This window comes from Phalangium opilio, unplaced genomic scaffold (assembly GCF_054372755.1).
Source record: "Phalangium opilio isolate 3A_F unplaced genomic scaffold, DU_Popi_V2 ptg000079l_1, whole genome shotgun sequence".
NCBI classification, from domain to species: domain Eukaryota; kingdom Metazoa; phylum Arthropoda; class Arachnida; order Opiliones; family Phalangiidae; genus Phalangium; species Phalangium opilio.
Window position 1 is genome coordinate 232,719 of NW_028324187.1, and position 23,240 is coordinate 255,958.

The 23,240-nt window shown below is 35.2% G+C and overlaps 3 protein-coding genes across 7 annotated transcripts in view; 2 read left to right on the top strand and 1 right to left on the bottom strand.

The window, feature by feature from the left end:
• The first annotated feature begins 1,109 nt into the window (after window positions 1-1,109).
• Window positions 1,110-5,971, top strand: RanGAP (Ran GTPase activating protein). Its single transcript, XM_089845364.1, has 14 exons — window positions 1,110-1,578; window positions 1,631-1,758; window positions 1,830-1,889; window positions 1,950-2,129; window positions 2,194-2,325; window positions 2,395-2,553; window positions 3,052-3,165; window positions 3,237-3,421; window positions 3,741-3,939; window positions 4,529-4,621; window positions 4,699-4,804; window positions 5,488-5,579; window positions 5,648-5,772; window positions 5,840-5,971. The coding sequence occupies exons 1-14, from the start codon at window positions 1,242-1,244 to the stop codon at window positions 5,907-5,909; spliced, it is 1,980 nt and encodes a 659-aa protein (XP_089701490.1). The 5' UTR covers window positions 1,110-1,241; the 3' UTR covers window positions 5,910-5,971.
• A 1,045-nt stretch (window positions 5,972-7,016) lies between these two features.
• The window catches only part of LOC149653996 (uncharacterized), a 52,962-nt gene continuing 36,738 nt past the window's right edge, over window positions 7,017-23,240 (bottom strand). For 2 of the 4 annotated variants that reach the window (XM_089845355.1, XM_089845359.1), the window contains 13 exons: window positions 15,542-15,844; window positions 15,105-15,409; window positions 14,760-14,875; window positions 14,470-14,693; window positions 14,350-14,395; window positions 14,111-14,269; window positions 13,812-13,948; window positions 12,508-12,857; window positions 11,894-12,096; window positions 11,758-11,831; window positions 11,571-11,679; window positions 11,403-11,477; window positions 7,017-10,560 (listed from right to left, as the gene is read on the bottom strand). In XM_089845355.1, the coding sequence (XP_089701481.1) occupies window positions 10,486-10,560; window positions 11,403-11,477; window positions 11,571-11,679; window positions 11,758-11,831; window positions 11,894-12,096; window positions 12,508-12,857; window positions 13,812-13,948; window positions 14,111-14,269; window positions 14,350-14,395; window positions 14,470-14,693; window positions 14,760-14,875; window positions 15,105-15,409; window positions 15,542-15,844 (2,176 nt within the window). In that variant the 3' untranslated portion in view covers window positions 7,017-10,485. The remainder of the gene's footprint in view (window positions 10,561-11,402; window positions 11,478-11,570; window positions 11,680-11,757; window positions 11,832-11,893; window positions 12,097-12,507; window positions 12,858-13,811; window positions 13,949-14,110; window positions 14,270-14,349; window positions 14,396-14,469; window positions 14,694-14,759; window positions 14,876-15,104; window positions 15,410-15,541; window positions 15,845-23,240) is intronic. The other 2 variants (XM_089845357.1, XM_089845356.1) reach the window with 2 other exon arrangements.
• LOC149653997 (uncharacterized) overlaps window positions 10,554-23,240 on the top strand; it is a 113,814-nt gene continuing 101,127 nt past the window's right edge. For both annotated transcript variants that reach the window (XM_089845370.1, XM_089845372.1), the window contains exon 1: window positions 10,554-11,280. The gene's annotated coding sequence lies outside the window, so the exon portion shown is untranslated. The remainder of the gene's footprint in view (window positions 11,281-23,240) is intronic.

Consider the following 23,240-nt stretch of genomic DNA (forward strand, 5'->3'; position numbering starts at 1 on the left):
CGCGAATGACGGAAATTACTGACGACAGAGGAGAGGCGAAATAGCCCGGCGCCTCCTTTTACGTCGTCCCCCCCCCCTTGTATTTTGAAAGGGGCACTGGGACTATGGCGCGCAAATACGCAGGCATCTTATACCTTCTCCCTAGTAAACTAGATATCACTTCTTGATTATATATAAGCTTCACTGTAAATGCCATTGTAGTTTGTACATTCACTTTTGATTGGAGAAAGTAGTGTGTGTAGTGGTTTTATGTAGTTGTGTTTGTTGGTAGACCTCCAACCATATGATACGTTGACAGTCATTAAAACACCTTACACAATACAGCTATATGTTTTTACAAACAGAATGGACCCAACAATGTTCCACAAATTCTTATTGTTTTGGGCTCTTTTGGCTTTAGGTATTATAAATTTCAAGTTTTATTATTTTTAATATAATTATTACTAATTAGTTGAATAATTTAGCCAATGGGGTTAACGATTTAAAGGATATATTCGCTCCCCTTCTAAACTCATATGGATTAGGACCAGCTATGGAATTTCCAGGATCTGATATAGGTGATCCATGCGTGTCAAATTTAGTTTGTGTTCCCAAATATTTCGATATGTGTGGGGATGAAAAGAAAGCATTTTATTGCGATAAAGAAACTAAGAAATGTGGATGCTATCCTTCTACTTTCTTTAAATATTGAATTTGAAACTTGTAAAAGTTTAAGGCTTAAGCAAGTATATTTTTGCGTATAATAAATTTGATTGGTCTAAAACTATCTAAACTTGACCATAAAGGCCTCTGATTGGTTTATAAAAGCGCGCGTTATTTCAACCTCGTCGTACTGACTCGTACAGGTCGCCGGGATTTAAAAAAAAAATACCTTTGAGGTAATCGACCAAAATAAAACCAAAAGTATAAATAATAAAACCCGGAGACTGTAACCGCGTTTTATTTTTTATTTCATCTATTGAAAAGTAAAACTACTTTACCTCTACATGACGAAATAAATTATTACGTTTTCCTTTAGTTATTTTGGTGGGAAAGCGAAAGGGGTAACTCACCCAAAAAAATCTAGTTTCCCGCGTTTTCCCCAATCCCATAGTCTGGTAGGCAGGCAGTCGTGTGTCCTTGCTTTTATTGACGTGTTAATCGATTAGCTTACGTTAATCGCATATATATTGTTTTTATGCGTTTTAATCTCTTGTTTTAATAGATAAGAAATTATATTTTAAATACTTTTATTAAATTGGATGCTATTTTTGGCATCCGGTGGAGGGGCCACTTCCCCTTTGACCCCCAAAATCCCCCTAGTGCTCGGCTTATCCGCGTTACTCGTTCTTCCTTGTTGTTGTCTGTTATTTGGCGGGAATTTTCGCGGCGTGTCAACATTTTGGACCAAATTTTTAATTTTACGGCAACGCCGGTTATTTAAGAAGTGGAATAAAGGACCAAAAGTAATTAAAATGTCTGCGGATGAAATTGAACAAGTAGTTTCCCAGTTAGCTAAAACGACGGTGGATGTGGAAGATGCCGAAAAAGAAGTCAGTTTTTCTGGCCAAGGCTTAAAATTGGATACAGAACGAGATGGTATGTTTTGATTTTAATTAACATACGCTGGGTTTAATATTAATTTACTTAGCTACACCGGTTGTTGAGGCGATTAATAATTGCCCTAATATGACTACACTTTGCTTGGAGGGCAATACTCTTGGTGTTGATGCCGCTAAGGCAGTAGCCAAGTCATTAGAGAGTCAACCTCAATTTAGGGTAGTTATCTTTTTAGGATGTTAACCAACCAACCATTTCAGTAACTTAATTGGGTTAAACTTGTTCGTTAGAGAGCTCTATGGAAGGATTTGTTCACTGGGCGTCTTAAAACTGAAATCCCTGATGCTCTGGTATAATAAAGCTATCAGTTTATTATTTAATGACATTAATTTTACCCTTAAATCTTTTAGCAATACCTAAGTAGCGGAATTATCTTAGCAGGAGCTCATTTACAAGAGCTAGATCTAAGTGATAATGCATTTGGCCCCATTGGGGTCAAAGGAATTGTGACATTACTTAAATCCTCCGCTTGTCAAACTCTAAAAGAGTTGAGATTAAATAATAATGGATTAGGGATAACTGGTGGAAAAGTAATACAAATATAAAAATAATATAAATTCTTAATATTAACTTAAGTAACATTATTTAATTTAGATTCTAGCTGAGGCTTTGAAATCTAATATTGATTCTTCAACACCTGGCGCAAAATTTGCCTTAAAAAAATTCATTTGTGGAAGAAACCGGTTGGAAAATCCAGGAGCTGAAGCTTTGGCTGCCGTTTTCAAAGTAAGTTTGAAATAGTAATTGGAATTAATTAAATCATATTTAATTAATTAATTAAACCTTTTATTACAGAGTCTTGGTTCATTAGAAGAGGTTCAAATGCCTCAAAATGGAATCTATCATCAAGGGATTTCAGCATTAGCCGATGCATTGTCCCAAAATCCTAAACTAAAAGTTGTAAATTTTAACGATAACACTTTTACGGAGAAAGGAGCTAAAGTTTTTGCTAAAGTATCTATGCCTATTTTATATAACAGGGTTCGTACACGACCTGGAAATCCTGGAAAACCTGGAAAAGTCAGGGAAATTGAAAATGGGTCTAAAAGGTCACAGGGAAAAGTCAGGGAAATTTAAAATGAACCTAAAAAGTCAGGGAAATATCAGGGAAAAATATATTGGAGGGAAATTTTAAAGTTTGGATAACAGTATAAGGGTGACCAGAAAATGTGTTGTGTGAGGCTTCGCTCGCTCCGGTTATTTATGATTCACTTAAAGTTAAATTTAAACGAATTGGCTAATTTTTGTAACAATATCTTGTGCAAAAATGTTTCGAATGAATTTAGATTGGTTTTCATATATGTTCGTTATGTACGTTATTGCAAATGGTCAGGGAAATTTGTTTAATTTAGTCAGGGAAAACCTGGAAAAGTCAGGGAATTTTGTACGAACCCTGTATAATTTTATTTCTTTATTTATTAGTGTTTAAAACCTTTAATTTATCTTATTAAGAACATGGAAAACCTTCAAGAATTGGAGGTAATTAATTTAGGAGATTGTTTGTTGAAAACAGAAGGGGCATTGGCCATTGCTGAAGCTTTACGTGAAGGTCATACTAAACTTAGAGTAAGATATACACATTTTTTGAAAAATTAGATATAGGCCTAATTTGATCTAATTTAAGTGTAATTTTTTAGGAAGTTCATTTAGGTTTTAATGAAATTCATAAAGAAGGTGGAATCGCTTTAGCCGAAGCGATGGAAAACAAATTAAACTTACAAAAACTTGAACTAAACGGGAATTCATTTGGAAGTGAAGGATGCCAAATGATTGAGGGAACAATGGAAGCTATTAATATGGCTTCCCAACTTGGATCCATGAGGTGAAAAAGATTAATTACAGGGTTCGTACGGAACTGGAATAACCCGGATAAGTCAGGGATATGGAAAATAGGGGAATAAGTCAGGGATTTGAAACTTTTTCCTAAAAGTCAGGGATTGTGTTTGGTATATTAAGCTATGCTTTGAGCAATACTAAATATGAGACAGGTGTCATTATGAAGTGGGCTCTAGTAAACACCTTAAAATAGTCAGGGATATTTCCAAAAATTGGTCAGGGATAAGCTGGAAAAGTCGTACGAACCCTGAAAAGATTAATTAATGCATTTAGGATTGTTTTAAATAATTTATTAATTTTTTTAGTGATGATGAGGGTGTGGAAGATGAAGATTCTGATGATCAAGGAGAAGATTATGAGAATGAAGATGGTGATGGTGATGAATATGGGGATGAAAGTGAGGAAGTCTCCAAGGAAGATACATCAGATGTTGTTGAAGTTGAAGTTCAAAAAGAAAATGTGAAACCAGCTGTTTCAAATGGAGTGGTTGTTTTGACACCAAAGGTAACATGATAATGGTGTTTTTTAATTAGCCTTATTCCTGATCAGCGCCACCAACCCATAGCGGCGACTTTGAGAACTACTGTAATCGGCAAGCCAATCAGATGTCGCTAAAATCTGGTGACGTCACTGACGGGCACTCTCGGGGTCTTACCAAAAAATGACGTCACCAGATTTTAGCGACATCTGGTTGGCTTGCCGCTTATAGTAGTTCTCAAAGTCGCCGCTATGGGTTGGTGGCGCTGATCAGGAATAAGGCTAATTAGCTTGCTTTATAATGTTTCTCATGATTAGGCCAAAGTGACAGACGAAGATTTATTAATTACTAAAATGGATGTTTTAAGTTTATAGACTTAATTTTTTAATTTAATTTTTGTTTTTTTTTTTTTTTAATATTTTTTTTTTTAATATTGTTCATTTGATTGCAAAATTAATATTATATTATTTTTATAACCTAAATAAAATTAATTTTTTGAGGATTAATAAATCTTTGTAAGTTTGTCCATTAACTTCATTCCTATCCTACAAATTAATGAAATTAAACTTACTAATTAGAAAGTTATAAAATTAATTAGTCTATATTTCAATATAGATATCTATCAATGATTTTTTAAAATCACCAAATGCAGAAACTTTCTTGCAATTAGGAAATGATAGAGTTAATTTATTAATTAAAGAACTTGGGGTATGTATGTAATTAGTTATTAGTTAAGTGTAGTTTTTGTTAATGATTGATAACTGTCGTAAAATATTTATTTTCAGAGTAATCCTTCAACTTGGGATTGTTTAGAATTATTTATTAAAGTATCTTCTTGCCTTACAGTCAATTCTGATGAAGAAACTCAGAAAGAAATCTTCAAAATTTGTGGTATGTATTTTAAATTAAATTAATTTTTAATGTTTAATTTAATTTTTTAATGTTTAATTTAATTCTTAAACGTTTAATTTCATTTTTAAACGTTTAATTTCATTTTTAAACGTTTAATTTCATTTTTAAACGTTTAATTTCATTTTTAAACGTTTAATTTCATTTTTAAACGTTTAATTTCATTTTTAAACGTTTAATTTCATTTTTAAACGTTTAATTTCATTTTTAAACGTTTAATTTCATTTTTAAACGTTTAATTTCATTTTTAAACGTTTAATTTCATTTTTAAACGTTTAATTTCATTTTTAAACGTTTAATTTCATTTTTAAACGTTTAATTTCATTTTTAAACGTTTAATTTCATTTTTAAACGTTTAATTTCATTTTTAAACGTTTAATTTCATTTTTAAACGTTTAATTTATTTTTTAAAAGTTTAATTTATATTTTAAACGTTTAATTTATTTTTTAAACGTTTAATTTATATTTTAAACGTTTAATTTATTTTTTAAACGTTTAATTTATTTTTTAAACGTTTAATTTATTTTTTAAACGTTTAATTTATTTTTTAAACGTTTAATTTATTTTTTAAACGTTTAATTTATTTTTTAAACGTTTAATTTATTTTTTAAACGTTTAATTTATTTTTTAAACGTTTAATTTATTTTTTAAACGTTTAATTTTAGATAACTACTTAGAAACTGCATTTGGATCTGTAAATGACCAAACTATTCTTACACTAACTAATGATTTATTAGTTCATTTAGGCTTAATTAAAGTAAGTTCCTATTTTTAACAGGAACTAAAAGTTATTAATTATAATAATTAAACTTTTTGTGATTTCAGTGTGAAGATAAGAAGTTCCGTGCACCCCATGATCTCAGAGGACCATTTATGGCTTTGGCACATAGTTGTAGGCAACCATTCTTTTCCAGAGCTACAAAAGATACTCTACAATATTTCCTATCCCAGTAAGTCCCCTTTAATTATAATCTTATTTAAATAATTAACTTAGTTCATTTTTAATTATTGTTTCAGACCAAATAAAGCTGCAGATTCCTGTGGAAAAATTAAACATAACCTCATGAGAGTTTTGTTTCAGATGTAACAAATTTGTAAATTTGTAAATTTCTGAATAAAATTTTTGGTGTATATAAAATGTTTTGAAAAGATTGACACGTGTTAACCATTCTTTTATTTAAATTTGGCGCCATATTATTACGGCTGGTCACGTGACTCACGTATATTGTGCCCAATGAGATAGATAGAGTTACAATTCAAATCGGCTTACCGCGAAACACATTGTTTTTATCAAGCACGTTTATCAAAACATGCCAACGCCACCTGGGAGCCTCTAGCGGAACTAATTACAACTTTTACTTATGGCTTATTTGCTATCAGAAACATCGTTATGATTTTTATTTCATCTATTTATTAGGACTAGAGTTTTTATTATTTAACTCGCGTATTTTATTTAACACGTTTAAAAACTATCTTGGCAGCTTGTTACACAGATTATAGCAGCAGACGGTAATAAAAAAGTTCTTAGGGTGGCGCCACCCGTATTTGATAAAGATTCATGCTCGACAAAAGGTGTATTGCGAAACGTCGATCTCGAGATCTCACGTTGTGACTCTAGGTTTCATATATATATTCTATCTCATTGATTGTGCCCCCTGGTGTCAAAGGTGAGTGACTGCACGTCACTGCAGTTTGAAAATAAAAATGGCCGCGTTGGTACGCTTGTTTATTAAATATGTTAAGTTTAAACTGAAATTTAGGTATTTCAATTATGTTGAAGAGTTATAAATAACTTTAGTAGGATTATTTATGTTAGGTGATTGTTGTCAACAAAATTTACAGTATAAATTAACGTCGGGAGCAATTAAATGTAAGTACACTTTTGACTAAGGCTTAGAAGGGTAAAAACGGTTTTAAGTTAAGCCTAATGGTGCATGAGGTTTGAAAGACGGCCTTTTTAAATCGATATAACTGGATACTTGAAGTATAAATCTATAAATTATATAAGAAAAAGTCAAAAGGTTCATTTGAAATTTGAACATCACTCACTGCCAAGGCTTACGAGGGTAGAAACGTTTTTTAGTTAAGCCTAATGGTGCATGAGGTTTGAAAAACGGCCTTTTTAAATCGATATAACTCGATACTTGAAGTATAAATCTATAAATTAGGTAAGAAAAAGTCGGGAATAGATGCATTTGAAATTTGAACATCACTGCCAAAAAGCCTTTTTATTTTTTTAAAAGTTACCGCCGAGGGTCTTTTATACACTTTACAATTATTTACGTTTAACAATTCGCAATAATGGACAAACATTTAAGCCAAACGCAAAAATTGATTTCACCGTTTTTTTTTTACGTAGCTTGATTTCTATCATCATTTTCGTAAATATATTTACAAAATAACAAAGTGATTTTTATTTTCCTCGCTCATGTGACTTCTTCGTATTTCATGGGTAGGGTATCGGGGCTTCAGGGGGTATTAGAAATGGTCACAAATGTTTGTATAAGTGGTTTGAAATACAGCCCTACGGAAAAATCTAATAGTTTTTAATTATATAGAAAAAGACGTGTGATTTACTACGAGAAATTCATTTATAGTTGAATGGTTTTAAAAGGGACAATGGGAGGGAGTAAAGATTAACATTGATTGATGTCATGGGTTTTTTTTTTCATCGTGAGTTTAAACTTAAAGAAATATTTATCAAAATAAATTGAAAACTTGAGATTACGTTCTTTATAAAATAAATGGCAGTTGTTTTCTTTTTCTTATTTAACCAGTGCAAATCTGGAATAGTTAATTTTTTCTTTATCAATTCAATTTACAGTCTTTTTAAATATATATAACACTTTTTCACGTTCAACTATGTGTGGATTTTATGGGAATTAATCTTTTTTTACTCAGAGTGAATTATTAGTTACACTTAACATTGGCTAAGTCCTTTTTTTACAAAAATTATTTGATGCCATGATCATATTAGCATGAATCTATGAATATACAGCTCTATCATATGCCCCTTCTATCAGAGAGAATTTAGAAGGGGAGTGGAAGGCCCCCCTTTGACTCTATTAAACGTGATGACGCCCAAACAAGATGTCGCGTTGAGCTTTTTGGGGTAGGCGAGTTTCCGGTCACATGTTCTAAAATCTCTCTGTTACAAACGCATCATACCGGAAATCGACCTGCCTAGATAACGTTTAGCAGACGACGTTGCGCTACATTCCAAACCACCCTTTCCACTCCCCTTCTAAATTCTCTCTGCTTCTATCATGTCGATTTGGTTTGGGCGTAACCCTCCTAGCTTTGACGCATTTTGCGTAGCTCTAATAGCCAATCACAAGACAAGGGGAAGTGACGTTTCGAATTTACACTCCCCCGGACTGGTGTCTCCTTTCGCTAAGCCCCGCCCAAACCTTATCGAGAGGTTAGACAGCATAACGCAGCTGTATATTCACAGTTATATAGATTCATGATATTAGCGAATTCTAAGGGTTTAAGACAATTTGTTTTTTTTTTTTCAACATTATTCATTCAACATTTAGTACAGTTTTCTTTTTCCTTCATAATATTTTTTGCGTGAATTAAATTTAATTTTAATTTAAACCTTAAATAACGTTAAATCTTTTAGCTCAAGATTTAGGTTATTAAGTTTAGTGTTTACGGGACATATTTATATTTAAATCGGTCAACAAGTGCAGTTCTTTTTTTTTTAAAAAAACAATTGTTATTGGGCTATTTATTTAGCAACCAATATACACTTCAAAAGTGTTTAGTAGTGCTATTTTATTATCACTATTAAAATGGAACTTATGTAGTTATCGTACATTATTTAAGCTGCTATTTGTGAGTACTTTAGAAACACTTTAGAAGATAAAATCAGATCTAGGCGCTAACTATTAAAATTAATTAATTAATTAATTAACCCTCGAATACTGGGACTCGCGCCTTCCTTTAGACGTTTTAGAGCTAAATTGGTAGTTAAAGGGATGTATAATCCGTTATGTATGGGTGTGTCTATAAGACTCAAGAACTATATTTTTTAGTAGTAGTGTTATTATTTCCTGGAGTAGTGATTAGGCTGTCGTCTGCTTGAACGTCTGTTTCTACGGTAGATGCCCATTCCCAATGCACTGATAATGCTACGAACTTCACGCGTGCTCAGTAGAGCTATATTTGATGGAAGATAAGTTTGATATAGGCCCCGCCCATACATAACGGATTGTACATCCCTTTAATATAGCCAAGGCTAAAATATAATTATAATCAAAATTACAAGTATAAAACTGGCCCTAGGTTTCTAAAAATTAAAATTAAACATTACTTTAAAATTTTTTTTAAAAATAGCTGCAGAATCATGACGGGGGATTTTTTTTTGTTTGTTTCTTTAGTTTAAAATACCTACAACAATTAGTTTTAATTTTATTCATCTTATTTCATAAGTTTTTCGGAAAAAACTTAAATTTTTACTTTTTAGTCATTGAAAAAATAGAAAAAATGGACAATTATATGTTCTTTTTCTTTTTGAGTTTAGTTATTATAAATCAGTTGTTATTTTTGTTTTTCTATGGACGTTCACATCTGAATAATTATTTTTATCTTTACTATATAACACACTTTGCGTTTATTTATTAAATTGATATTGGTTTTAGAATTTAGTAATTAATTTATATAATTTAGAAAATGCGTTTTTTTTTTTTACTGTTTAGGTTTAAGTCAAAGTTTTTTTTTTTTTTTTGCAGTATTATGGTCCACTTATGAGATGCAGTTATTTCGCAAACCATGTCACAAATACACATAATATTTAACTGTACAACATTTTTTTTTTAAATTATTTATAATTATATATATATATAGCTTTATGTCCAAGATCTCTTCCCCAAGTTTTTTTATTTTTATTTTTATTTTTAAATAATTTTATCAGTTGAGAAACTATTATAGAGTTTTTTTGTTTTTTTAGACACCTTTGAAATTAAACTTTAAAATTAATTGATCTAAGTTTAAAATTTAAAATAACAACAGATATTTTCTAAAAAACCCAAAAACAGAAAGGGTTAGAATATATTTAATTAATCTATAATTTATTATTGGAAGTTAAAAGTATTATTTTTTATTTTTTTTTAACAAATGCGTGGGAATTTAACAATATGGGATATTTTAAAATCAAATCTACCCTGTTGTTTAGTTTATTTATTTATTTATTTATTTATTTTTAAAGTGTTTTAAATTACGTTACGTTTCTCAACTGATTTGTTGTGACTAAAAATTAGTTGATTTTTATTTTAATTATATATATATATTTAGAACTATTTTTCGGCTAATAGACTAATTTTTTTAAATTAAAAACGTTTTGACTACAATACCAGTAATAAATTTGTGAAAATATTAATATATTCTAATTTTTTTTTTGGAAATGAATGGACGCTTTATATTTTTGTTTTAAGAGAGTTCATTTTATATATATTCTGGTTATGATCTAGTTGTGACAAAGACTATATTATTTAACGGAATATTTTAAGTTGATTTTTGTTTGTTTTTTATTCACTACTTTTTCAAACTATTTTGTTTCCAACTCTTGGGATTGGTGTTATTTTTTTTTCAAAAATTGACATATATGATAGGAATTCTAATCAAAATTATATATTGTCTTAAAATAACAAAACTGTGTTTCACGTTTCTACGCTTTTATTGGTCAGGCGGGTGGTCAGATTGCCCAAAACGTTTCTTATAGTGCTTGTTAGACCCTAAAAATGACAAAAAAATAATTACGTTACAAACCAATATCCCGCCAGATAAAGGAAATGTGAAACTCCCGCCAAATTCATGCAATGGACCAATGAAAATTAAGCTTTGTTGCTCGATTTATAGCGTTTTCCTTTGGGTCCTCGCGGAGCGCTCCCAAGGAGCAATAAAAATGGTAGTAGTAGTTTCCAGCTTCGTTAAAGACTGTTTTTGAAGAATAGGATCTCCTATTTTTATTCCTCCATGGGAGCGCTCCGCGAGGACCCAAAGGAAAACGCTATTAGTCGATGTGTATCTATTTAGTGGATATGTCCAGCATGCCTATTCTGAGGAACTGAGTGAGCATCGTCTGCTGGCTTAAATAGTTTTACCAACGTGTTTATCGTGCATACGCCATGTGTATATCGTTTAATTACGGGATTTAATTTTAAAATAATTTACAACAAAATCCAAATATATTTTACGTGTCTTATAAGCGTAATCAACTAATAAATAGGTAAATTATATCGTGAACAATATTTTTCGCGGAACTTCATAAAAGAACGAAGTATCAACACGCTGTGGAAGCCAAAGCTTAACAATTTCCTTTGTGTGAGAATTGTGATTTCTGAACGACAAACACGTTGTCAGAAATGAATCGGATGACATCATGCTCCACGTTGGAAACCAAATATTTTTGGGCTCAACATGTGTCAACGCTTTACATGAAGTCATATTATCAGGTAATATTTTTTGAAATAAATGTTTCCCCAAAATAAATCGCGTTTTTAAGTATGGTTAGAAACAAAGCGCGGCAACCTTTAATAATCAAACCACGATGAATCACATTGATGGTACTACTTACTTTATTTTGTTGGGCTTCGGTCCTCCGTCGTTCTTGGATTAGTCTATGAGCGTCCAAACATTTTTGGTACCTTAACTGAAAATAAGATAATTTTTAATTTTAACAAGTAAAACCAATATATTGGGCGTGAATTTGTAATGTAGGATTGTAGGCAGGGGTGTAACGTACCTTACAAGCTGCTTCTATAGTTTTACACAATGCCCCGGATGAAGGCTCGCATGTGAAGACGTGTGCTAGATACTGATCTTGCGCTGTGTGAACTATGAACGCGCACGTTCTAAAAACAATAAACATAAATCTCGATTTAATCGTGACCTCAATGATAATTCAAAGTCATTGAATTTGAATCACTTACTTAACATTTCGACCTATGCCCAGAAAAGATAGAAACCTGACCCTACATTCGGCTATAACTTTGGGTTCCTCTTGCTGTAATTATAATTATAATAAATTAGTATCTTAATTAAGGGCGGTAATTAGTCTCAACTTACCCCTGGTTCAATTATAGTAATTGTTGAAGGAGCTACGGCCACGTGTACAAATTTATATTCTGATTTTGGAGTAGTACTGGCTAGTCTATCGATGGCCATGTTGAGGGTGTCCATACCATTTGGTTTGTCCACGCTGGTAGAACCCAAGTAGTATGCTTTCAGTAACTTTTTGGGCTCTTCCATCGGGGTAGGGAAAGATTTACCTGATCGAGAAAGAGATAGAGAATGAATATTTTACTCTCAAAGTTTATATACAACTGTTAATTCGATTAGCCCAGCGGAGGAAGCCATAAAAATATTACGACCATATGTAGGAAAGCATAGACCTAACCTAAGCAGGAATAATTAACAACGAATCTAGGAAATTGCTCAGAATAGACCATTTCGATGTAGCTAAGACAGAAAGACGCGGGGGTAAAAACTTTGCCTTCCATCTCGCTTTTTGGCGCCTGTGCTGTATACTTTTTGTATCATGAGAGCGCATGCGCAGAGACTGCAATGTATCAACCCCCTTGTAATAGTCCCGATACGTCGAAAAGGTCTTTTATCATCTGGTGAATTTGTTCCTTTGACCCTATTAGGCTTTGGTAGGCGAGGTGAATATTTGAACTTACTGCTATAGTTGCTTTTGCCGCTGCTCTGACTAAACCTTCTCTGTTCCGTGGGCAAGTTACTGGGTCTTGTCGCATTAGCTCCGGCTCCCGCATTTCCGGCTCGGCATACGTGGGGTTGGGAGAGAAGGGCTTCTCTCCTACTGGCCCCCACGGGTCCGGTCATACTACGAGAAGGTCCACTACCGGGCATGACTTGCTTGGCTAGATTCTGTTGCAGGCTTCGTTCGATCATGATTTTCTTGCAAATATCTCTCAATGTGTTCGCGATGATTCTGGCTGGGTTATCACAGCGGAAAACGTGGCACATGTGCTTTCGGCTCAAACGGTCTCGAGCCACGTAAGCAAAGTCCCTGAGATTATTTTTAATTGGTGAAAAGAAAAATATAGGTACATTTATTAGATAAAATGAGATTGGTTGGTTTTCCTTGTGTCCACAAGTGTTTTTTGCGTGCTTGAACTTTGAGCGTGCATTTACTCAAATGGTAAACGTTTAACAACCATGCAAGTTTTGAAGTACCTCACTTAGAAGTAGTTATAAATGTCATTAAACCCTCAATTGATAATTGCCTGTCAATGGTCTTTGACCTTGACCAAGGTCATGATGGCTATATTTATGGATTTCCTTCCAGAAACATGTTAAGTTTACTAAACGACTTGGGATCTATCAAATTATAAGCCTAAATCGCATCAATTTAGGCTTAACAATATCAGAATCGGAGCTTTAAAAATATACCTGTTTACCTTTTTCATAAAAATTATTACACAAAAAGCGACAAAATAGTACCAGATTATAAAAAAGAAAAACGATGCAATTAACTTTGTTAATTTGAATTCATGCAACTTTTTTGGTTTTTTAACGTTTGTTCCATGCTTATTTTGAGCTCAAACGAATTAACGTTTATTATTTCGGTCAAAAAGAAACCAAAGTTTTTTTTTGTTTTTGTTTTAATTATAAAAAAGGTAATTTTTTAGAATTTACCTTTCCCTATAGAGACGCATTTTTATAAATTTCGTCAAAAATTGAAATAGAGAAAAATAGAAAAAACACCACTTTTAGTTTAGGTTTTTTTGGAGGGTAAATTGCCAAGAATACTGGGGAAGTAATTGGAACTGAATGGTTTCCATATAGTGTTAGGATAGAATTAAAAAGACTCTTTCAACTACTAAGTACCACAGTGATCAAACTCTCGTCAATGTGTTTGTATAAAATTAATTAAAAAGTTTAGAATCAAAAGATAGAGGCCTAACGAGTTAGGGCTAAATTAGGGTTAAATTTTTAACGTTGTAATTAAGTTTAAACGTACCTTCCGTTATCTCTGCCAACCCCCCAGACTCTAATCGTGTGAATTGGTTGCGTATTTAAGACGGTAAAGTCTTGAGGATCTATGAGACGTAGACTATAGTCGTCCAAGTCCATAAATAAATCTTTGCCCTGGAAAAGCTTTGAGTCCGTTATAAGAATATAGAGAAATACTCAAGTGTTTTTAGTTTTGTTTGGAGCCTTGAACGGTTGATGGAATAACCTTTAACCTTTTGTCAAGGTTGTGATGACGCTACGTTACTCCAAGCAAAACCAATAGATATTTTTAGCCTTGAAACTTACATCTCCCCATCGTCCTACGACATCTAGGATATCATTTCTGCCCAATGATAGGTCTACTATGCATTTATTGACCGCTTTGCTTGACCTTTCCGGGGTCAAATCTTCTTCGGCAATTTCTACCCAACCTAAAGATCGGACAGCGAAACGGATTGGTTTCTGCTATGGACATTAAAATTGATTAGTACAAGATGCTGTTCTTGATGGGCTACCAAAATCTAAGAGAATTAAAAAAAACATACTTTGTCCGCTGTTAAACTGCACATTCCTTGAGGGTAGCTTCGTCGCCTATAGGGTAGGGTTTTAAGATTTTGGGTTAAATTAGGCTGAAAGGATGGTTATCAGCCCTTGAAAAGACATACTTCAGTTGCATCTCTTCCTTTTGCCGACAATGTTCTGAAAGGGATCGAAATTCAACCCCTCCAGCTGCTTGGGAAGGTTTCGCGAATGGCTGATGGACCCCTCCTATTTGGGTTGTAGCTGCCGAGGTAGCCCCTTTTCCTGAGTTGGTAGACGATGTTGAGGACACGGATGATGATTTTGATGATGAACTACTCGTCGTAGCGAAATTGGTGAAATTGCATATCTGCCAATGTTTATGGTTATAGGGGGGCGCACTTGTCATTCCTTCTTTAACTATGGTTTGTCTTACCACATCGAGGTCTCTGGAGAGCCTCTTGGACTGTAACTTGTGACTAGGACAGACTGCGGGAGGCTCTCTTTGTATGGTTCCGCTACTTATATGCCAGTAATAAGGACCATCGTCATCTGATTGTAATAATTACAAGGTCACGAGTGGTAGCTCAATTTTGCGTTAGATAAACCTTAAGCTTTTCCTTTGCTATGCTACGTCGAAGACCAAAGTTAACTAACTGCCTGAATATTATATGATACTATCCGAAACAACATCCCCCGTATGACGTCAGTAAGGGGTCATTAATCTTCTAGCTTAATGTAGAGTGTATGTAATGTCTGTAGATGTCTTATTACTACGAACCTTCGTGTCTTTCCCATCCGGGCGGTAACAAAATTTCTTCTTCATCGTCATCCTGTTGATTTTCTTCGGCCTTAATCAAATCGCTCATTTCTATGCTTTCTTTTTGCCGTTGCCCCCCGCTGCTTTCCGAGCCGGATTGGCCCTCAGTGGGGCTACCTCCCCGGCTATTTGATCGCGAATCAGCGCTAGCTCCGTCGGGGGATTTCCTGATTCGCCTTTTGACCGGTACGGCGTAGAGGTCGTTGGTCAGTTCCCCTTGGATGTGAGGTATGGCTGTATCGAATTCCTCCATCGTACCTCCTTGACTGGAAAATAAATAAAGGGTTTGCGTCCAATTAGAAAAGGGATATAGACCCGAAAAGCGCGGCGATGATTTCATCTTGCGTGATGTTACTACCCCTTTAATCAAGGAAATGAATGTTGTATCCATTACGTACCTCTTGGACGAGCCTTTTTCTTTGAGGTTTGAACCCGCGGGGTCGTCTTCGGTCTCCATGATTGAGGGCGAATCGACAACGTCTTTGCTACCCGATTCATTTCGTGTAGCGACGGCTTTCGCCAGGCTAGAATAGTAATCCAATAGACTGTTGCTTTTTCTGGGACTGTCCTCTCCACCATCTTTTTTCCTTCGACCCTGGTTCCCTCTTGTCCGACTGACGTTGTCAACGTCACGGTTGTTGTTTCGTTCTTCCAAACTTCGCGATTTGCGGGTACTTTCAAATTGGGTCGTCGTGTTGCCTCTGTCATAAGTGTACATAAGATAAACAAAAACCCATAAATTTGCGTCCATCATTTAGACTTGTTCATAAACTTTACTGTATACCACAGCATACAGTTAGCTATTTACTTCCGGTGTAACTTAACCCCTTTAGCCCTTTTGACTAGACTTAATTTTTCTGACACATCGTCTGAAGTGAAATAAGTCTTTGCACCAATTTATTAATTACTTTGAAACAATTAGACCTAACATTTTTGGGGTCAATGTTTGTTCTTTTAATATTAAAAATTTGGGTGGTTGCTGGGCGTGAACTCCCTTGTACAAACCCTGGCACGTTAACGTGGTCCATTCATTACCACGTGACGTCCATTATTTCTACGTAACCGCCGATATTAAAAAGTTAATATTAAATTTGACATTTAGGATTAATAACATCCTTTGCCCCCCTTTCTCTCTAGTCCTTCTTGTTCCACAAGAATAATAAAAGAAAAATGACCCCATAAGCTTTCCATTGTTAAAGTTCATTCACGCTGTCTCTGTGAATAAGGTGGAAGGCGTGATAGGGTATATTTTTTTAATTGTATTTGGGCCTTTCTTTCAATTATATCTTGGGGAGTGGACAGAGATCGAAGCTTCGAAATGAAGAAGAGGGGTTTTTGATAGCTGACCCGAGACGTCCGCGCAAGCTGCAACCGCGGCACCGATCCAGCGCTAGTTTTATATATAAAATGATGACCATATACTGTAATGAACTTTACGCGACCCGAAGATTAGATAAGTCGACGCTCGCTATCCATGGGAGATCTCGCTATACCCGGAAATAGATTAATTTGAAGTTATACCACTTCGATATAACCAAGAAGTGATATCTAGTTTATTAGGGAGAAGGTTTAATTCGCCACATTTCCAGCTTTATCTCCAGTCCAAACGTAGGTCCGGAGTTAATCCCCGACTCTAAATTACAACCAGCAGCATCTCATTGGTTCTAGAAAACTCACGTCAGCGCGACGCGAATGACGAAAATTACGTATTCTCCGACTGAGGAGAGGCGAAATATCCCGGCCTCCTTTTACGTCCCCCCTTGTATTTTGAAAGGGGGACTGGGACTATGGCGTGCGAATATTTAGGCAACTTATACCTTCGCTCTAATAAACTAGATATCACTTCTTGAGATAACTAAGAGGGAAATACACAAGCCTTCTATCACGCTTTTTAGCGCCTGCGCTGTAGATTTAAATTCGTATTAAAATTCCAGAAAAAAATTCATATTTTTCTTATAAGGAATTTAAATTTTTGTCTGGGCTCCCTGAGAGTCAAGAGATAGATAACTTAAGGTTTAGTTAACTTCTGTTTCGGACGATGAGATGAGCTTAAGACCGTCCGTCGTGAAAGCTGAGCTGACCCAGATGAACTCGTCCCTCTCAAATCCATTTCTACTGTACGCTTTCCTATCACGTTTTATCCCCGGCTCGCTAAAGGCGACATGTATAACGAGAAAGAGTTATATATATAAACCAAGCGACCTAGTTAAAACTAAAGCCCTAGGCTATCAAAATTAGAAAACCTTGGTGGTTGGTGGTATAGTGGGCGAGTTTTATTTTTTCTTACCCTTTTTCTAAAATTAACGAAGAACCCAATTAGTTTAATTGCTTTTATTAAATTGCATGCTCGTTTTCGAGTTATCGCCTGTACGAAGTATTATTTTTGGTTTTATACTTGCCGCATCTTTTAAAACTTTACCTCCAAAGGTTTAACGCGAAAATCGCTCGAGGATCTAGATGGGGTTTCGTTTTTTATGAATTATGCAAATTTTGTTTTTGGTAAAACGAAAACGTGATAATGAGCTATTTATTTAGTCTCGTAGTGGATTTATTTTTTAGTCGTTAAAGGGATGGCGAAATGAAACCCTTCTTTATTTTACTTTGAAAGTGATTTTTTGATATTTCCATTTTTTTACGTTCAATTTATTATTTCAAAGTTTATTTCTTTCATATTATCAAGAAGCGATATCTAGTTTACTAGGGAGAAGATATAAATTCGCAACATTTCTAGCATTATCTCCAGTCCAAACGTAGGTCCGGAGTTAATCCCCGCCTCTAAATTACAACCAGCATCTCATTGCTTCTTGAAAACTCACGTCAGCGCGACGCGAAAGACGAAAATTACGTATTTTCCGACTGAGGAGAGGCGAAATAGCCCGGCCTCCTTTTACGTGCCCCCTTGTATTTTGAAAGGGGGACTGGGACTATGGCGCGCGAATACTTAGGCATCTTATAGCTTCTCCCTAGTAAACTAGATATCGCTTCTTGATATTATCTTATTATATTATTTTAGTAGCGACTTACTTCCTCAGTTTAATAGTTCAATTAATTATTCGAGAACTTATGACACGTGTTTCCTGTTATCTCTTATAAAAAAACCATGATCATAACAAACAAACAAACACTCCAAAGTGAAGGTACATTACTTAGGATTGCGATGGAGGAAACGCGTTTACATTTTTCTATTTCACAATTTGAATGAGCTTTTAGTTTTAGACGGATTCAGGTATCATTTACTGACAATTAAACGACTCTCTGACCTACCATGATACCTCAACTATCTCAAGACGGACGGACACCTTCTCTTTTACGAAACAACGCTCCAAATATATATATATTTTTCTTATCAAACTTATAACTTTCCTTGACGAAGTTCACAGTCGCCCGAAGCCTTCCTATAAATTTTCCGGTACGTTGGATGAAAATTTCATAAACTAAAAGTAGATCGAGCCCGCATGCACCCGCTGCTAAAAAGAACGAACGTGTACTAACATCACTTGACACCAAAGTTTATACGCTAATGGGCCATGTACCGCTGTAGTATACCGCCCGCGAAGTGTATGCGGGAACAGTTTAGAGGACTTCTAACATTTCTAGAGTGAGAGAGAGAGAACGGCTAAAACCTAAAACTTAGGAAGTTTTAGTTTTGGGTGCAGGCGGCTAGGCTGCCGCTTGAAGTGTCGAGATAAGGAGAGACTCTGAACTAGAGGAGAATAAATAATTGTCTAGGAGACTCCCCCCCCCCTTCTTTCTCTTCTCCATCTCTGATGCTCTCGCGCTTCCTCACCACATTCTTTCCAGCCTCTTCCATCCCTGCCTTGGGATCCTTCTCTTTTACCCCGGGATAAATTTATCGTTAAGCTTTTAGTTGCTTTTCCTAAAATTGCTCGTCCCTCGCTCGCTTTCGGGTGTGTGTGTGTGTATGTTTTGGGAACGCGTGTCTTCTTAGTCTTTCTTCGGTTTTCTTCAAGTACACTTGACGACAGAACGGAAGTTAAGGCGGATAAATACCTTATAATAATACTTATGCGGAAAGAAAGTAGCGTTTGCGTTTCTCAACTGCAAGTTGAACGAGAGAGTGCATGCGCCTGTAAACTTTGTAAATTCCGCCTGCATGTTATTCGAGTTTAGTAACTCCTTTCTAAAAAAATTTAATTTACAAATTCCAACTTTGGAACGAGAGAAAATTGAGAAATATTTGTGGGGGTAATGATTTTAAAATACGGTTTTTCCGGTTCAAAGGATAATGTTATCTTAAGCCTAACTAATGCGGACTAATGAAGCTTTAGATTACCTAAACCCCTAATCCGACTATAGCTGATGCAATTAATGAAACTGATTTAAGGAAAATGAGGCAATTACTTCTGGTTCAGCTGGAAAAAACAGGCTTTTCCTTTATACTGAGTAACAAAAAGTGATCACCGGTTTTTTATACACGTTGGATCAGAAGTATATAATAGTTCTCTTCGAGAGAAGTGTACGTATCACAATGCGGGGGTAATTGTAGCATGATTCTTCCCAAAATCATTTTAAATTTGGAGTGCTCAAGGTTACTAAACCGAATCACACGCTCGATAAATAGTTCCTTCATCATTACTCTATTAGCGCTGCTTAACTATTTGCCAAGGCGCATGCATGCGTTTGTGGATTTTGGTCCCGCGTCAAGACAGTCAAGGTTTGTGGGTTGATTGCTGAGGATTTAGTACTAAACAGTTATAGAATTCACCCTATGCGATGCTCATGTGAAGTTTGATGAGCAGGAGAGCAAACAAAAAGGTGCATGAGCCTGGGAAGGATCATATTACGTAACTATAAGAAGATACGGAGTGTCATCCTTCTTCTATTATCCCCTTCTGGTTAGACGTGGATCTAAGGTGGTGCAAAGGAAACCATCAGAATCTTGAATAAGAATAAAACGTATATCTCTCTTCTTGTTCTTCGCGAGTATTCGCCGAAACACAATACACCCTATTCTCAAATAGCTTCTCCGGAGTTAGGTCACTTTTGCGCCAGTCACAAAGACAAAAGGGCAACAACCACAACCACCTCGGAAATATATTAAACCCGAAATTATCATAGCTTTCCTGGGTATATTGCCTAGCTGCAAAGCACGTGAAGAAATTACAATCATATATCCTGCCTTGTTGTTTATCAACTTTTGGTGGTAAGCTTGCTCTATACCAGCTAGTCCAAAGTGAGGTTTACCGTATACGGACGGGTATATAAAACTGAAGAAGGATGTACATTGGATATTGAAGAAGGACTTTGGCCTCGGCTAGCGGATTCCCCAGTGGATAAAAAGTTGTAAAGATCTGTGTAGTTGCTGGGGCTGCTAGCCTCCAGACCCTCGAAACAAGAGAAATAAGTATTGGCATAAGTTTATAAGATATGTTCCATAAGTATGACATTTCCTATAAGAACGACGCAAGAATTGACTACACTCGGTTTATCAGTACTTCCATCTTCCTGTTTAGTCTGTATTAAGCCTTTGACATTAATCTATGACCTACTTCAATCACTTCATGACAAGCTCCAGTTTGTAACCAATGACAAACTTATGGAACGTATCTTATGAACTTATGGTATTGGGGCTGCTAGCCTCCAGACCCTCGAAACAAGAGAAATAAGTATTGGCATAAGTTTATAAGATATGTTCCATAAGTATGACACTTCGTATAAGAACGACGCCAGAATTGACTGCACTCGGTTTAGCGGTACTTCCATCTTCCTGTTTAGTCTGTATTAAGCCTTTGACAGCGCCTCACAAGGCATCTATGACCTACATAGTCACTTCATGACAAGCTCCAGTGACAAACTTATGGAACGTATCTTATGAACTTATGGTATTGGGGTTGTGCAGCTAGGGGCCCCTCCCAAAGTAAAAAGGGATGGACGAGAAGGCAACTTTCTTTTGATCTTTTCTTGCTATTTAAGCTTCCGCGAGCTATACCAATATATATACAGCGTAAGGCTTTTCTTAGTTCCCCCTATTTACTCTTGTTAGCTTCCTAACAGCTTCCATAGTAACGTGTATCGACATTTTCTTCTAGGAAACAAGCAACTTATGTTAACCGGTAAAGTTTTTCTCTCCTACCACTCAACCTTGTAAACCTCGAGTTCTACCCGGTTCGGGGGAGTTTCAATTTCAAATTACTTTTCCCAACCATAGAAACAACACGATTTCATTTGTTGGGTTGGGTTGTCTATGGGTTCGTTGTTGCCTTTTTTTCACAACGACATTGAAAACTGTCTATATTCTGAAAAAGGTTTTACAGTTTCCAGTTTATTCTGTTTCATTTGATTCCCCGAAAAATTTTGTTATTAACGCTGCGTTCTGGTTATTGGCGCCGTTATTATTGCAACCATATTTATACAGGGTTCATACAAGCCTGGAAAACCGGGAGAACCTGGAAAAATCAATGAAATAAATAGTTGACAAAAACCTCATGGAAAATTCAGGGAAATAAATAGTTGACAAAAACCTCATGGAAAATTCAGGGAAATAAATAGTTGACAAAAACCTCATGGGAAAATTCAGAGAAATTTTGAATTTTTAGTGAAATTCAGGGAAATTTGCGTCAAACAGGGGCCGAGTAATTAAGCAAAATGTTCGTGAACATAACCTCCATAGGATTAACATTACGCTATACTTTGGAGGTTCGTAACTCTGGTTCTACTATATATACGGGGATGTCTTTGAGTATGTTATAGTCTAATTTGTCCCCCATCCAACCATACTAAAAACTTAGGGCTACGACAAACAGGGGCCGAGTAATTAAGCAAAACGTAAACAAACAACCCCCTCCATAGGAATAGCATTACACTAAACTTTGGAGGCTCATAACTCTGGTTCTACTAGATATACGGGGATGTCCTTTGAGTATATGTTATAGTCCAATTTGTTCCCCATCCAACCATACTAAAAACTTAGGGCTACGACAAACAGGGGCCGAGTAATTAAGCAAAACGTAAACAAATAACCCCCTCCATAGGAATAGCATAACACTAAACTTTGGAGGCTCGTATCTCTGGAAAATTCAGGGAGGTATGTGTGGAAAAACCTGGAAATCTCAGGGAAATTTGTTTTCCAAAAGTTGTATGAACCCTGTTTATAGGTTAAATATTTTCTTTAAAAACGTTCTTTGGGTCCTTTCTAACACGAGAAAAAATGGGCATTTTCAAAGCTATTAATGAGTAGGTGCCCCTTAAAGATTGCTTGCCTGCTTTGCAGCGTCATAATTTTTAATAAAGGTTAGTTTAAGCTCCGCCCTCGTGTACGTCGTAACGAGTTCCAATTGGTTCCTGCCTCTTTGGCAAGGTAAAATAGGTGTATAGAAGATTAGCCAGGATTTTAGGGGTGCATGGAAAAAGGACCCAAGCTTTGATTTAATGAAACTCATTTTACGACGTGTCGTCACCTCAAGTTCTACCACTTTTAATAGTACTATTTTAAACTCCCCATTAACGGGCCAAAAAGAGTATATTAATATAAGTTTTGTTGTACACTATTGAGTATTGATTTGACCTAGTGACCCTTAAAACCTGGTCGCGAGTTCCGCAAAAAATAAACAAACTTAAATCGAAAATAGTTTTGGAAACATTTTTAAAGCAGTTGACGAAAATTGTTAAATCCTAAAAGCATTTCTAAACTTTTCACCTAAAATCGTAAACCTTTATTGGTTTTTCGTCTCTCGATTCGCAACAACTGATCTAAAAGTAGCTGCGCAAAACATATCCAAGCCCCTTTTCAATTTCAAATACCTGTGTTTGTACTATGTACAGACAACAAAAATGGACTGGTATTCAAAGCTTCTGACAGCGTCACTGAACCCATAAATGGAATATAATTTATATTGTAATAGAAGTTCGCAGACCTTTTGTGTTCGCATTTTGAGACCGCGGAATGAAAGAAAAATAGACCAAAAAAGGGCCTAAAATTTATGTTACACGGTTTCTGTTTGTAGAAAAGACTATTTTCCAAGTGACAAAGCAAACCTGGGGTTGTGAGTTCTGGACAGGTACAGAAAGAGGTAGTAAGGATATATAAAAAATAATTCAAAATCGATATGAGAGAAAATGTTTGCCTTAGGGTCTTGG

Bases quoted from the DNA above. Each gene is read 5' to 3' on its own strand.
- RanGAP (XM_089845364.1), top strand. From the start codon at position 1,242: ATGCTATTTTTGGCATCCGGTGGAGGGGCCACTTCCCCTTTGACCCCC. The intron at 1,890-1,949 runs GTATAATAAAGC...TAAATCTTTTAG, and splicing joins CTGAAATCCCTGATGCTCTG to CAATACCTAAGTAGCGGAAT. The intron at 2,130-2,193 runs GTAATACAAATA...TATTTAATTTAG, and splicing joins TAGGGATAACTGGTGGAAAA to ATTCTAGCTGAGGCTTTGAA.